Source organism: Ostrea edulis, chromosome 9 (assembly GCF_947568905.1).
Source record: "Ostrea edulis chromosome 9, xbOstEdul1.1, whole genome shotgun sequence".
NCBI classification, from domain to species: domain Eukaryota; kingdom Metazoa; phylum Mollusca; class Bivalvia; order Ostreida; family Ostreidae; genus Ostrea; species Ostrea edulis.
This window is the reverse complement of record NC_079172.1, coordinates 51,926,008-51,942,965: the sequence shown is the minus strand read 5'-3', so window position 1 is coordinate 51,942,965 and position 16,958 is coordinate 51,926,008. Positions and strand designations below refer to the sequence as shown.

Here is a 16,958-nt window from a genome sequence, read left to right as displayed (position 1 = left end):
GGGCTTATACCTTTATCATATATAGCTCTTTTCAAGCTGTTTGAAAGTACTCTTGACGGTCATAAATGATGCCTGTCTATATATTGGTTAAGGGTATCTGAGGATGAATCCTTATATAGAGGGTATTGCGTGACAACTGATGGCAGTTATAAGGTAGAGAGGTACTGTGACTGTATGGAGGGAGAAACAACCATGTGTCAGGAGGGAATGGACCTAATGTCGTGTGTAGAAATTGAGAAGAGGAGAGGACTGTTGGATGCACAGAGAGGTTTGTTATAACTATTAGAATAAACTGCATGCTTATTCAAAATCAGAGTTTATTCAAAGCTCCAAGAGAAAAACCATCTTTTGCTGTGGCCTTCTTCAACTCGATATTTAGATATATCGACGCCGTTTTATCTATTAACAATGGTCATTTTCATTCATATGTTGAACTCGCAATAAAGAACACCACAGAGTCCTCCATATCTGCTTCGTATTTAGATATTTTATTGAAAATAAATATTAACGGCAAACTAACAACTCAACTTTATGACAAAATGGATGATTTCGGCTTCTCTATCTTCAACTTCCCATATATATGTATGTAGCATTATTCCATTATAACCTGCATGTGGTGTTTATACCTCTCAACTGATTCGACACGCAAGAGCTACCTCTGTGTATGGTCAATTTTCAAATCGAGGTAGGCTACTGACAAACAAGTTTATGTTACAGGGGTTTCAACAGTTTCATTTGTGCTCAGCATTACTCAAAATCTATGGTCGTTGAAACGTTCTACATTATCAATATAACCTGTTTTGGGGTCAAATGCTGTCTGACGTGTTACATACCGATTATTAGACCGCTCTTGACACACTGATTTTGACTAAAGATATAGGGCTCACGGCGGGCGTGACCGGTTGACAAGTGATGCTTACTCCTCCTAGGGACCTGGTCTTACTTCTGGTATATGCAGGGCTCCGTGTTTGCTTAACTCTCTATTTTGTATTGCTTATAGGAGTTATGAGATTGGTCATTGTTCGTTATCTTCACCTTTCATTTTTAAACCAACTGTGCATATTACTGTATATTTTATTTTCATCTCCTTCCTTTAACAATTTGTGTAATGTTTGTAACTGATGTTTATGTAACCGGTCTTAATTGCAATGTTAAAGTCAAGAACATGGTTTTGCGTCAAAACCTTTTATAATACGAAATGAAAAAAATTGGAAAACACCCCTTAAACAAGAATGAAAACTTAGCAACACAGATGCCATACACAAACATTTTCTAACATGACATTCCACTATACATATTTTGAAATTTACAATCATAGGGAATAACTCTCAGAGCCAAAACAGTACATGCAGATGATATTCTCGAGAATGAATATTATTAAAATGAATTCCATTACAGTTTATCGAACTGAGGCAGAAGTTTCCATAACAAAAGTGATACTAGGTTTTAAAGTAAAACTTATACGGTACCAATTTTGATGCACCAGATGCGCATTTTGACAAATAATGTCTCTTCAGTGATGCTCAACCGAAATTTTTGAAATCCGAAATAACAGTAAACTTGTAGAGCTATTTTAGGGAAAAACAGTGCCAAAAAAGTGGAGCCAAATTCGTCTAAGGATAAGAGCACGAGGGAGATAATCCTTAATTTTGAAATGAATTTCTAAATTTAATCACAGCAATTAAATATACATTCGTATTTTCAAGCTAGTAACAAAATACTTAGCTACTGCGCTGTAGAGACCCTCGGGGACTAAAAGTCCACCAACAGAAGCCTCGACCCAGGGATCATAATGTAAAAATTTTCCGGTAGCAATTTTGATGCACCAGATGCGCATTTCGACAAATGATGTATCTTCAGTAATGCTCAACCGAAATTTTTGAAATCCGAAATAACAGTAAACGTGTAGGCCCTTAGAGCTAGTTTTAATCTCTTAAATCCTATCAAGAATATGAAATTCATAAAAGGGGCAACACGGGTCCCTGGACACACCAGAGGTGGGAACAGGTCCCTAGGACGAGTAAGCATCCCTTGTTGATAGGTTTACTTATATTTTAAGCTTTATCTAGCACATATATTTTTTAAAAAATGCAGGTTGATAAACATATTCAAATGCAAACATATACTGAAAATGATACGTTGTATTTACAAACTTGTTATTATATCAACCATCTAAATTGTGAAATGCTGACTTTAAACGAGACTGTTGAAAGCCCTATAGAATCAACTTATTTGGCAGTAGGCTACCTTGACTCATGATATGATGATACACAGCTAGAGATTTTTACTTCTCTTGTAAAGTTTTTTAATGAATTCTGCCTCATATTTGTTTAATTTTATGGGTATGCTTATTTGCTTATTCAAAATGACATGGAATGAAGAGATAATAGATGTTAATCATTTAGTATACTTGCAATTGCAGGACGTAAACGTGTTACTGAAGACCTCATCAGAGATGCAGAATCACCTCCGACCCGCTGTGAATCTATTCGCCCCCCAGAACAATTCCAACATGAACCAGAATATAGACAACCGGTATATATACATTTTGTTTTAGTTTTCATTGATATATTACAGCAAAATAGAATATTAAAATTATATATGTGAAAACTATTGATGGTTTTCCCCGACTCCTTATTTACAGATAAATGTTTCTTAGTATATTTACAGACATTCTTTTGTTTTGAAATAAATATACAGGATCCGCAGTGGCCCACACCGAGCAACATCACGGAAGACATTGCACTAAAACTTTGTCACGACTTCATGGAAGCCAAAGAATCGGGGGGGAAATGCAAGAACCTTCCGGGGCTTGACTTTGCCCCTATTTTACAAGGCTGTATCAATGATATTCAGGCATATTTATATGTTATCTTTTACATAGAGTGGTGTCTCCTGTAAGATTTTGCTTATATTCATTGTATAATCCCATGACCACCTTAATATTATGTTTATGGGGTTTTTTGTATTTGAAATGCAGCTTACTGACGGTACCGATTGGGCAAAGGAAAGCCTCGATAATTTACTACAAGAATGTACTACCATCGTGGAAAGCGACACAGAAAAATGGACTGTTGATGCTAAAACAGGAGACACGATCCCTCCACCTGATATTGTAGGAAACATTTGTCCCAACAGCTGTACAGACAACGGAAACTGCAACGGGGGTAGGACTCTTGTGAGACTCAAATCTTAAGCTTGCCATTTAAAAACTATTATTAAACTCGGAAAAGGATGAAAACTTGAAATAATCAATTTCTCAAAATTTTATCTCTTCTTTTTATAAATACTTGATGGAAGAAATTAAAGCTTAAACCAGAAATCTTGATTGGTTGATTGTATGTTGCTTCACGTCCCATTCGACTATGTTTCCCTCATATGGAGACGTCATCATTGCTAATGAAGTGCTGCAAAATTTAGGCCTGTGCTCCGCGCTTACGACCTTTGAGCAGGGAGGGATCTTTATCGTGCCACACCTGCTGTGACACGGGGACTTGGGTTTTACGGTCTCATCCGAAGGACCAACACATTTATTCGCCTCTTACCACAAGCAAGGGGTACTAAAGACCTATTCTAACCCGGAACCCCACGGGACTAAAACAGAAATATGTACATGTATATCTTGAATTGGGAGTGTAAGTTTTTTACTCTGTAAGCTTAGATGAACATTCAGTTTAACTTGTTTCCTTTACAGGATTCTGTGTGTGTGCAGAACCTTGGATAGGAGATGACTGCTCTGTCAACCGTACAGCTCCACCTCAACTCTATCAAGTTGGAACGGGAGAACCATGCGACTCCATCTGTTCGAACTGCACCCTTTTACAGCTATACGGCGAGAATTTTGCTGATACTGAGAATTTAACCTGTCACTACAGATCACATAATGTAAATTAATATATTGCTAATTTCAAAAACAGTTTCATTCAGTAGGTAAACTATTCAGGAAAACAAACGTTACTTTATTTGCCTTGTATGGAAACTCTTTCAACTTTAACAAGCTTTTTATATTGTAGTATTCATTGAATTCTTTATGAAGTATTCAATATATAGTTAAAAGATTATTACAATGGACACAGAAAAAATAGATAATTTCCACATGATAACTTCCTAATAATCATTATTTCTTTTCACGACAAATGTAACATAAGACGGTTGCATTGCCATTCTGCTTATGCCTGTCCTTAGTTGCCACAAGAGTAAATTTCACTTGATTTATATATGTCATTTATATTAATGGAAATTCTACATATAATATTGGGGGGGGGGGGGGGGTAGGTAATGAAAGTGAAAACTAGTTCTCATTCCATTTTCTATGCTGCAAAACATTTGCATTTGTCACTGTTGCAGGTAAACCTTGAATCAGTACCAGAGGTGACAACAAACAAGGCCGAATTCTTCAATAGTCAGACTGTCACGTGCCTGATCTCTGTTAATGGTTTATACGAAGTGGCCGTCAGCAATGACGGAGAAACCACCAGTGTATACAAAATCTACATCTCCTATAATAGTTACTGTGACAGATGTAATGAAACTGGCTGTAGAAGAAGGGTAAAATATTGGCATATTGCGATGTCTAAACACCTCCATGTTTACTAGTGTGTAAAATGAAAAGTGAATTGTCAAACATGAAAAAAGAAATACTCAGAAATCACAAGAGTGTAACTCGAGATTGCATCATATCCTTTATGCATTGCTAGATCACTTGAATTGGAATAAGTTTATTTTCTTTACATAAAACATGTCACATTTTCTTTTGGATTAATGTAGCTTTCTGTACTACGAGTAATCTAGCATTCTATTGCGCAGAATAAGATAGATGACTACAAATGAAAAAAACATAATTATTTGTGTACTTGTATACATGTACATTTACTATTGCGCAGAATAAGATAGATTAATACAAATGAAAAAAACATATTTATCTGTGTACTTGTATACATGTGCATTTACTATTGCGCAGAATAAGATAGATGGCTACAAATGAAAAAAACATATTTATCTGTGTACTTTTATACATGTGCATTTACTATTGCACAGAATAAGATAGATGACTACAAATGAAAAAAACATATTTATCTGTGTACTTGTATACATGTGCATGTACTTTTTCAGAGTGATATATGTGAAATAGGAGGAAATTGTTTTGTAAGTGGATTTTTCAATCCTTTCAATGTGTCAGAGGTGTGTGATATAACACGTTCCAAGTGTCAGTGGTCAACATTACAAGGTAAGAAAAGAAAAATAAAGTGTGGTTGTTAACCTCCTCTCATATTACAGTATTGGCTATATAGTATAAAGGTATAGTTGTGTGTTATGCTTGTGGCTGTGAATTTTTCACTCATATGAGAAGTGATAGAGATGATAGAGGAAAAGGGAGAAAGGAAAGGAAGAATGAGAGAATTGGAAAATAAAGTCAATATGCTATAGAAGGAAATATAGGGGTAAGAGTGGGAGATGTGGATTCCCCCGTCGTCCCACCATAATTGATGCATGTCGCTTATTTGTGTGTACACCATGCAAATAAAGACTGTATGTTTACTACGTATCCTGCAACACATTAAAGCAACGTACTAGAAAAATAACATGTCTCATGCTAGAAAAAATTGTCAAAATATCCAGTCGTCTAAATTACAGGTAAAATTTGCATTTAATCAAAATTTTGTCAAAAGTTAAAAAGCTAACTTTTTATGCTTCCTTTTTTGAAAAACATCCGCTGAATATTCTCGGCGTCAAAATTATACTATGTCTATATTTAGTACAAATGAAAACGTTTTGTCTGTTTTATTTCTAGTTGAAAACATACAAACAAGAACTTACATCTTCCAAAGTATTTCCGGCCAAACATTAATAACCAAGAAGCACAGTGTCAGCATAGGAGGTACTGGAACTCCGACGTTGATCACTGGTTTATCTGGAGAAAAGGCTGTCGTCTTGGATGGAAATCAGTATCTCTCCTTAGGGGACCTAACAGGTGCTTGTTTTGGTGATGTAGAAAAAAGTACCTTTGGTATCACAATTACATTTAATGTTAAGTTGACGGCAAACATCTCTAATTGTTATGTGTTCAGTAATGGAGGTGAAGAAGCGTCAAATTATGGTTATGTTATGTGGTTTGGAAATGATAAACTGCATGCAAGCGTCAGCAACTCAGAAAATGAGTGGGCTGTTTCCACTTCTGTCGAGGTGGAGAAGTTCATACATGTGGAAATGTCCTGGAGTCTTCAAAATGGATTACAGTTAAACATTGACGAGAATGTAAAGGTTTCTAGCAAGAAGTGCATTCCTCGACCTGCATCCAATTATACAGTTTTCAAAGACTTTGTGATCGGTGGATCTTCAAAGAAAGATGGAAAGTGTCAGATGGCGATAGAATCTTTCGCATTTGTGTGCGCATTTACTGACATCATAAACAGCACTGGATTCAATATCAGAGGTAATGACAGTCAGACCAAATCATCAAAATTCATTAGTCGCTTTAAAATTATTCTTAACTAACAAAAGACATGCAATTAAGTTCTACTCGGGTTCCAGTCTTTCTGTTATTATAACATATCCTTTCGAGATTTTTACACAGATTGAGACATAAGAATTGAAATACTACAAATCTATTCATTTTCTTAGCGCTCCGTGACATAGCATGTGGTTTAAAATTTGATTATTGTATTACTGTACTAGTGAAGAAAGATATATAATATATTTCTGACATCTTAAGAGTTAAGAAATAGTTCCATTTCATTCAATATTTCATTATATCTTGATATACAGTCATTGACATTTTGAGGTTATTTCAATGTTTTCACTACCTGAGAAGTGAGAGGTGAAGATAGCGAACAGTGATCAGTCTCGTAACTCCTATAAGCAATACAAAATTGGGAGTTGGGCAAACACGGACCCTGGATATACCAGATATGGGATCAGGTGCCTAGAATGGGTAAACATCCCCTATCGACCGGTCACACTCGTCGTGAGCCCTATATCTTGATCAGGTAAACGGAATTATCCGTAGCCAAAATCAGTGTGCCAAGAACAGCCTAACAATCAACATCATACATGTCAGACAACATTTGGCCCAATGATAGGTTGCAATTGTATTGGCAAACTAGATCGTTATAACGACCATAGCATATGGAAAATGGAGATTATTGTCTAGGTTGATTTTTCTTAAAAGTAGGTCAAACTCCAAGATCAAAGTTACAAAGTCAAAAATATTGGTTCCAAAACGAAGGTTTTGTCACGAGGAAAAGATACATGAAAGATATATTAAACCCAATTTAAAAGTTATGAGCAAGGTTAATGTTTAGGAGGAGAAAGCATCCCCTGTCAACCAGTCACACCCGCCGTAAGCCCTACATGTATACCTTGTTCAGGTAAACAGTAATCCGTAGTCAACATCAGCGTGTAAAGAACGGCCTAACAATCGGTTTGAAACACGTCAGACAGCATATGACTCAATGATAGGTTGTATTGACAAACTAGATCGTTATAACGACCATAGAATATGGAAAATGGAGATTTTAATCGAGACTGTTGAAACCCCTGCACTATTAACTTGTTTGTCAAAAGCCTTCATCGAATTAAAAACTGATCATATACAGAACAAGCTCTTGCGTATAATATGGTACTTTAAGGATACACAAACCCGTATATTTATGGAGAAAATGCCAGTACTTGTTTTGTTTTAAGATTGAATAATTTAAAACATCCAAACTGGCTGCAAGAGTCTACAAAGCGATACGCGGTCGGTCATCTTTTGTTACAGTTGAATTGCATCTTGATTCCAGAATGTTCAATGGACAACCAAAGATAATACCCAATTATATCAATTAGGCAATTCCTCATTGACTTTGGTTCACCATGTGAAAAAACCAGATGTTATTTATCTACTTCGAAGGCATATGACCTTCTATCCCCCATAATTGTTGAAAAAACATTGAAGATTCAGTGATATAATGACAATTATTATACAATAGGAAACAATTCGATAGAATTGAAAATGCCTTACGCATGCATCTAATCCCTATATAACTGGGCCTAATGCTGTTTTATAACTGAAATTTTAAAAATGTGTCTATTAAACTATTTTTGTGTGAATATTCTAACAATCATTTGCTGCCTTTACTGTTAATCCTTAACATAGTTGGTAGGTTCTATTTGTGTATGTAAAGATCTTCATATCTTTATCATAATGATATATTAGCAAATCAGATTTATGGAACAATTATATCAAATCTCAGTCTTTCTTATCCACATTATGTACTTGGTGTGATTCTTTAAACTGATCTTATTTATGTCTATCAGAACCAACAACTACAGTACCTCCATTCGTCCCACAATGCAAAGAGGCGTCACTTTTGAGAACGGATGCTGCGATCATTTCTATATCAGTGGTATCCGGATCATTGTTCAGTGCCGTTATTTTCATATGTTTATTGATAGGGTAAGTCTGAACATATTGCCAAATGGAGAAATAATTATTATCACATCTGTAATTCGTTTTTCAAAAACAAACATGTACTGTCTTTTACAAGCAAGTTTTTTTTTATTGATTTTTCATCCTAGTTATCCTATGATGATATGTCAATAAGGTAATATCCAATTTTAGGTCACGTAGGCCAATCAGATGACCTTTTGCTATCGGTCTACATCCATCGTCGTCCTTCGTGTGTTAAGAATTCAACATTGTTAATTTCTTTTTCATAACTACCTTGCCAAACTTGATATATACACTGTACATGTAGCGTTTATGTGTAAGAAATTTCAATTACATTTATGCTATTGATTGATGATTGATTGTATATTGTTAATTATCCCTCTCGAGAATTTTTTCACTCACATGGAAACGTCGCTATTGACAGTGAAGGGCTGCAAAAATTTTGGCTTATGCTCGGCGCTTATGGTCTTTGGGCATGTTTTTGCGGTTTCATACAAAGGACCATCCCATTAAGTCGCCTCCTACGACAAGCAAGAGGGTACTGAGGACCTATTCTAACCCGCATTCCCACGGGACTGAAGACTATTGATATATTGATAGTAAATTGAAACAAAATATATGTTTAAATGGAGTAGGTTGCCCTTTCTTATAATTGTAAGTTTTATGATCCCAGGGGTAAGGGTTTTAGTTCCAGGGTGTGACCAAAATTAACATAGTTATCATTGTCTCTATCATAAGAAAGCCTTCTTTAATTTACTGATACTGTATAAAAACTAGATCCATAATTAAGAAGAGTTGAAAGGAATGCACCAAAATTGTGAATTTCCTAAAAGTAAATGTTTTGTCTCTAGAGCGAGTCCAAAATAGTCATATAGTGTTAATGTTATATACAGTATATTATAGTATGTAAAGTCTTTTATCAATATCGACACTTTCAGGTGCTTTGTGTTTTAAAGGTACATATCTTCCAAATTTTATGGTAGGTTTGAATAAAAGATATCACTACGGTATTCTATGAATGTGAAACTAAAAAGTATTAAATATGCATACAAAAAACTACGGTTGTTGAGATACAAATGAAAATAATTTTTAGTTCTAAAAAACGGTCTGTCTCTCCTAAACGAATCTATTTCTGATCACGTGACTACGTGCTATTTCAACGGCAATTCTTGGATCTGTGTCTAACTACCCTTCTGTGTTTAAACAGTTTACGTTGCACGAGTTACTATATATCGCCATTATAGATATATTATCCATGTTAGTTTAGAAACAAAAATGTAATTATTAGTACACATGTACCTTTAAGAACACATCTTGTTGTATACTGCTGCTTAATATTAGAATTTCGCTAAGATGGACAGAACAAGAAAATCTTTCATAGCCGTTGGAGTTAGTGGTACTTTTAACTAATACTCAGGTGATTGATAAGGCCTATGAGACTCTTGTTTTTCCACAGGTGCAGACGACGAAAGAAAAAGAAACGTTTTGTACGTTTAGAAACCTTGGATTCAAGTACTGACTATGAAGATACGAACAGAGCCTTCAAAAAAACTGTGTTGAATCCAGTTTACTGGCACCAGGGTAGAGCACCTGCTTACAGATATTACTCTGTGTACCAGGAACCAAGGTGGCAGGTGAACAGGTAGTGTGGATGTTCATTTTCATCTTAATTATCTTAATTCCATAAATTAAAGCATTACAGTGAAGTATAATAGGCAAAATAAAATATACATTAATTGGTTATTTACCATATCGTTTATTTCTAAGGTATGAAGCATATGAGTCTCAATACTTTATGCCACCAATGATAAATGAAAACAGAGCATACACCAGAAGATATCGTGAAGAGGCAGTATCAAATCCAATGATAAACCAGTCAGAACAGATATCCCAAATTAAACATCAGGCCACAAGTTCAGACCCAAACCGTATTATTCATGAAAACATGAAATACAATGAGTCTAGTAAAAAAGCATCTGCTAGCGGAGTCTCTGGAATCAAAAAATATGAAACTGCACAATACAAGGTCCACAATACGCTATCCAACCAACGAGCGGATGGTAAGGAAAATTCCTTTGTTGGGAATAGGTCAAAGAAAACGACAGTTTGGGTTCCAGTCGAAAGCGATGAACCAGATATTGCTGTTTACCAGGCTTCATCAAATAAACAGAAACATCATGCTGTGAATTCCTCTTCTCTAAGATTGCTATCAGAAAATTCAATAGAAAATGGTAATTTTGAATTAAAAAGTGGGGGCGTCACTACAATTAATAATGTAGCATCTGGAAGATCTGAGTGGAGTGCTTCTGGCATACAAGCCAATAAGGATTCATTGGCTGTTCATCGGTCAGTAGGAAATCAAATGGTTTGTCCGTACTGCACAGCCAATGATAAAGTAGCTCAGACTGTGGTTGTTGGTTATGCCTCAAGAAGAGATCAGAAATCAGTTCATAGTAGTTCTCAGACAGATTTCGTTGATAAACCCTCACTAAATACACAAAGTAGTATCATGCACTTCACAGATGATCAAATGAACACACATGCATATACTAATGAAGGTTATGAAAATACTGAGTGGCTTCATAAGGGGATGAAAGAGAAAGGCACGCAAAGCACAGTTAGTGTCAGTTGTGGAGAAGAAATGAGGCGAGATAATGTTTTTGGTTATATGAATGGTGGATCAAACATTACGTCCGAGATACAGCAGACCAGTGTGACAAATATCTCAAAAGACAAAATAATTGGAGATAGTCTTGGCTTTGAAGTACAAGAAGAAACCTTGTGGCTACAAAATGACAGTGATGAGGATCAGAGTGAAAAATGTGCAACTGTTTGGCTAAGTTCAACAGAGGTAGTACCTACCATGATAAAGAAAGAGGTAGAACCAAAGAAAAGCAGAGACCAGGTATATGAAATTAAAACAATTTGGCTCCCAGATGAAAGGGATCAGAAAGGAACTGTTCCGATTAAACAACAGGACTCAGATGATAGATCTGCTTATATCTACCATACAGAAGTGAAACAGGATTCAAGAAATCCTCATGTAGGTGGATCGTCTTTGATCCTACATGACACGATATCAAATGTGGAGGGTCATCTGAAAAAGAGCGAAACAGATTCCAAGAGAAGTGGTGAGAACAGCTATGAAATCAGATCCGAATGGCTTCCACGTGAAAGAGACCAGAAGAGAGATCACCTGATCAAAGAGCAAATTTCAGATGGAAAACAAAACGATTGTATTATATTCAAAGAAGACGATACAAAACAAACCCATACAATTCCTCATATATCTGAGAGAGCAGACGAATGCTTTGTTTACGATAAACAAGGGGAAGTCAACGAAGAATCAAGTACTAAATTAACTAAACATCAAATGTCGAAAAGTGTGGAAAGCACACGAAAGAGTCTGGATTTCTTGGAAGAGAAGGAACAGAAACTAGTGCTTAATAGACATAACCAATTAGGAGGTAAACAACAAAGTTTAGTAGATCTAAAGCCGTCGGATTTGGAGCCACCAAATATGAATTACGCAGGTACTGGAAGTCCGGTACTAGTGTCAACAAATGGTAGCGAGAAAACTCATGTTGTAGGCATCGAACGTACAACATTTCACAGGTCTGGAGATTTCGTAGACAGGTACAGTTATGCATTATGTAAATAGTTTCGAAAATTCTCATTAATCAAATAATGTACATGTGTAGAAGTATGTCAGATTAACAGATTAAATAGATATCAGTACGTTTCAAACCTAGGGTTGAAGCATCTGGAAGAACAGAAAATTCAACTGAGCAGGGTCCCTATATTCACTACAATTCGAAAGCTAAAGTTGAATCAGATTGGAATGTAGAGGGCAAAGGCTCTATTTTATCGACAGACAAGTCCTCATATGTTGAAAAATCAGGACTTAATTACAGGTATACATGTAAATGTACAGTGTTAAGAAATGTTTCCAAGTATGATTTCCTTTCAAGCAAATCAAAGTCCATATAATTAATACGACAATGATTACGTCACGTTTCAACTTTTACTTCACAATCAGCTTTTCATATCATTTGAGAATGGTATTGTATCCTTTTTATGCATATTAGACAGGTGGAATTGGATAAATCACAAATGAAACATGTTCCTCGTGGTAATTCAGCATTTATGGCAGCAAATGGTGGTGAGGCGACCGTTCATTTTGGTGATGATGAAAGTGCAATATTTTACAAACCAGGGGTTGTGTACAGGTGCAGTTTATACTAGTATTCTAATAAGTATTTATATCAGAGAATCAGAAAAGTGAATGTAAAACACTGGGTTCAAGACCGTTCTTTACATACTGATTTTGAATACGGATTACTACATTTTGTAATATTTTTTCAAAGTGCATAGATCTGGACATAATTTGTGATGCTCACATTGATTTTTTGAATATCGTGCCATAAATATATTATGCACATTAGGCAGGTCGAATTAGAGTCACAAAAAATTAAACAAGAAGTGTATGGGAAATCGGGCTTTCTATCTCATGATGATGATGATAAAAATGCCTCAACTGGTGTCGAAGGTGTCATATTTTACAAACCCGGAGGAGTAGTGTACAAGTAAATACATTTTGAAAGATATTTTTGATATTTGAAAATTTGAGGAATTGAAACATGCATGCATAATGATTAAGTAAAGTATATTAGTTGTACGAGTCATCATTCTTCTTTGACTAGAAATAATCAGATGATTATCTATATATAATTCAGATTAAAAGCAGACGGAACAAGAGAATATTTAACGGAGCAAGATTCTAGATTGCAAACCACTATTAGCCAAAAGACGGATGAAATATTTGAGTCAGTTCAGACCAAGGAAAGTGGAGGTACCTTATTCAGGGACGGATCCTTGGAAGCTGTGAAATCAAGTCGTGTTTACAGGTATACCTATAAAATTGTGAATGACTTTCTCTCATATTCCATTCAAAGTCACATAAGAAAAAGATGCTCGTAAATCTCGCACATGAATAACACATGTAACAGTCGGTTCACATGGTTTATCGTCAGGTATAATACATCTACATCCGTAATTCATAACATGTATTTCTTTATTAAATGTGTAGCAACATATTTCTGTGAAATGAATTTCTTGATGTTAGGCAGGTCCAATTAGAACCATCTCAAATTATCTATGAAACTAATGGGAAGTCAGCATTTGTGACAACGGATCATAATGCTACAGAGCAATCGTTTGGCATTGAAAGTTCAACAATATCCAAACCCGGAGTAGTTTATCGGTAATTGTTAACAATATTTTTGTAACATTGATCTGAATTATCTTAATAGTAAGGTTGAAGAATCCTTGCTCATTTGTACAAAATCTAAGATGATTCATTTTCATAATCTAGACTACAAGCTTCCGGAACAAAAGAATACTTGACGGAGCACGATTCCACGTTACTGGGCTCTTTTGACCACAAGGCTTATGCTATACCTGAGTCGGTTCAAAAAGAAGATTGTGTAGAAACTTCTTTTTCCAAAGATAATTCCTCGGAAGTTAGGAAGTTAGGACGTATTTACAGGTATTCATTTAGATAATTTAGTAAATAATTTTCTTTGTTATCGGGCAGTAAGACATGTTTCTGTATAAATTACAATCGTAATTACATTTGATCACAGATTGTTCGGGGACATCAGTACGACAACATGAACTTGGAGATTTCAGATTTACATACAGTTTGAAATGTTAATGATATTTTAGTATGAATACAATGTGTCTTGCATGTGGTATGTACATGTTGTATATATTTGAGAAAGGGAGGACATATTATCTAAAAAGAGAGTAATTTAATGAAGACGAACGTTATTGTAGCTACCGAGGCAAATGGCGGACAGACGAACAGCTCCAACCCACAACACATGAGAAGCTGTAGAAAGGTCCGCAGAGATTCCAGCCCACAGCACATTAGAAGACTATGATCTACCAAAAGCCACACAACATCTATTTAAACAATATTTTATTCACAAAATGAATGGCACAGCCTATTTTAGCCCTCTCCCAACATACATCAACTGCAATATTAAGTTCATATTTTTCTGAGTGATTCTTAAATCATCATTCAAAAGTGATTTTGTAAAAATTGAAGTAGCAGTTCATATAAAAAGTAATTCAGAGACAAAACATCCTACAATTTATGAATTCATTTAACTCCTAATTCCGACTGTTTGCAATAGGTCTTGCATCTTGTGGTGTCTGTTCGCAATATGTCTTGCAGTGATATATATATATATATATAAGCACAAAAACCCAACAACACCCTATTTTCTTAAAGTGTCGGATATTTAAATAACCAACAGTGTCGTGCCCTTTTCGGTGCATATATATATATATATATATATATATATATATATATATATATATATATATATATTAACATATTTTATATAGTTTGAGACATCCTTTTATACATGTATATGTAATGTAAAGCCCATAACTACATGTTGTATTAATCAATCATTTGTTGAAAATATCAGACCTGGTGCAAGCTCAAATTCTGGTATTGCCCAAAAACTGAAGCAACATAACATCATATTGAACTTATCATATTCCTTATACACTGCAAATGCATATGTGGTATCTGCCTTGACGACCAAAAATATAAAAGACACAAAATCCTCGGAGAATTGTTTTGTAAATGAGTTTGTTGCAGATGGAAATATTTACGGTGTGCTTAATTATGAATTGCCATATTGTCTATCGTGATTATAACAGTTTTTCAAATAATTCACCGACATGTATAAGAACCATCACCTTTTGCAAGATAGTTTTTGTATATGTGATATACATTTTCATGGCCATCTGATAAGTGTATGATGAACTAGATTAATACATGTAAACTTACAGTTGTTGTACATTATCCGGTTGATTATTTTTCATTATTATTGACAAATATTGTGTTTGATATCTTAAAGATACACGGCCTGAAATTTGCACAACATTTGTAGGTCTGATTAATTGTACTGTGTATATCAGAAGTTTGTTTCAGCATAATAGAGTTTTTGCTCCTTAATATACGATTTTTAATAAATATTTGGAAATGTATTGCTCAACAAAGGTACTATATTTTGGGGCAGAAGAAATTTTAGAAACTTGCTTAACGATTTTTTTTTTCATTCAAAAGATGTTCTATTTATTCATCAGAGACAAAAATGTACACATCCAGAATAATGGAAATTCTCGGAAATAAGTATTAACTGAAAAGTTATAAGAATATGTGTGTCGTTTTCAGAAAGATTAAAATATCACCCAATGAGTGTAGTTGCAGCTCCCTATTTCGACAACTTCGACATGGTCCTCATGTAGTACTTTCTTTTCTCTTTTATTCAAAATCATATTAATTAACAACATTGCATAACAAAGTGCACATAGGTCATCATATATATTTTTTATGTAACTGCCTTCCCAAATTATTATACAAATTATCTTAATGTCGACATTTATTTATTTATGAGTTTTAAAAAACATGTATCATTTTGCAATCTAACACGGTGACTGTTTTTCATCTTACATAACCAATTTTCTTTCCAATTCATTATCCAAGCTAAATTTCATTTTACATTTGCATATAGTAAAACAAATAAAATATATAAAAGCATTCATTATGATTGTTTTCGTTTTTCCTTTTTAGTTGTTCTTGTTAAAATTATCATGCATGATACTCTTCCAATTCAGATCACAATGCAAAGTTGTTTATTTTTACCTATATATGTGACGAGCCAAGCAAAGACCTTCCTTAGGTGAAATTGTTTACAGTATCGGTATACTGTTAAGTTTTGTAAAGTTTTCCTTCTATTTACTGACAAGGTTTTAGAATTATGAACGCGAAAACTTTTTGTCCACAAAGTTTAGTCTACGTTTTCTGTCACTGACTCCAAAATGTCCATTTCTTAGTTCATCTAGCTCCTTCAACATAATCAGAGAAAAATTAGAATGTATATCTATATTCATATAAAACATGAACTATATAACCATTAGTAAGAAGCACAGATAGAAGGATATACCTATGTAAGATTTTAATTTTTAAAAAAATTCACTTTAGATTTTTTTTTAATCATTTATCAAATGAATACACTACTGGTATTCTAGATTCCGCGTTTCGTTAATGATAAAATAACAACATATTATATCATTTATAAAATATCTGTATTATGCGATATATAAGGTCACCATGAGTTCATTGTAAAATCAAGTGAACAGCGTCCTTTTGATTTACAATATCGAATTCTAGCGAGTTTGTGTTAGCAGATTGAAAAATGTCCACTCATCCTCGGGTATGCACTTTTAAAATAGCATGAAATAACAACTTCAGATATCTGATATTCCACTGATAGTCGACGATTACATTATGCAGAGAACCTACCTTTAAAAAGTTACTTATACACCTGATCTCATCTCTGGTATATCCAGGGCCCGTGTTTGCCCAACTCTCTATTTTGTATTCCTTATAGGAGTTACGAGATTGATCTCTGTTCGCTACCTTCACCTTTCAATAATACCTGTC

The 16,958-nt window shown here is 34.6% G+C and overlaps 1 protein-coding gene across 1 annotated transcript in view; it reads left to right on the top strand.

Moving 5' to 3' along the window:
• LOC125658012 (uncharacterized) overlaps positions 1–16,056 on the top strand; it is a 44,428-nt gene extending 28,372 nt beyond the window's left edge. The window contains exons 17-34 of the mRNA XM_056149515.1: positions 93–268; positions 2,423–2,535; positions 2,701–2,856; positions 2,981–3,167; positions 3,695–3,885; positions 4,348–4,548; positions 5,113–5,227; positions 5,792–6,433; positions 8,299–8,437; positions 9,888–10,073; positions 10,199–12,067; positions 12,184–12,345; positions 12,520–12,660; positions 12,877–13,017; positions 13,168–13,338; positions 13,557–13,694; positions 13,806–13,979; positions 14,270–16,056. Of these exons, the coding sequence (XP_056005490.1) occupies positions 93–268; positions 2,423–2,535; positions 2,701–2,856; positions 2,981–3,167; positions 3,695–3,885; positions 4,348–4,548; positions 5,113–5,227; positions 5,792–6,433; positions 8,299–8,437; positions 9,888–10,073; positions 10,199–12,067; positions 12,184–12,345; positions 12,520–12,660; positions 12,877–13,017; positions 13,168–13,338; positions 13,557–13,694; positions 13,806–13,979; positions 14,270–14,330 (4,963 nt within the window). The 3' untranslated portion in view covers positions 14,331–16,056. The remainder of the gene's footprint in view (positions 1–92; positions 269–2,422; positions 2,536–2,700; positions 2,857–2,980; positions 3,168–3,694; positions 3,886–4,347; positions 4,549–5,112; positions 5,228–5,791; positions 6,434–8,298; positions 8,438–9,887; positions 10,074–10,198; positions 12,068–12,183; positions 12,346–12,519; positions 12,661–12,876; positions 13,018–13,167; positions 13,339–13,556; positions 13,695–13,805; positions 13,980–14,269) is intronic.
• Positions 16,057–16,958: the final 902 nt, after the last annotated feature.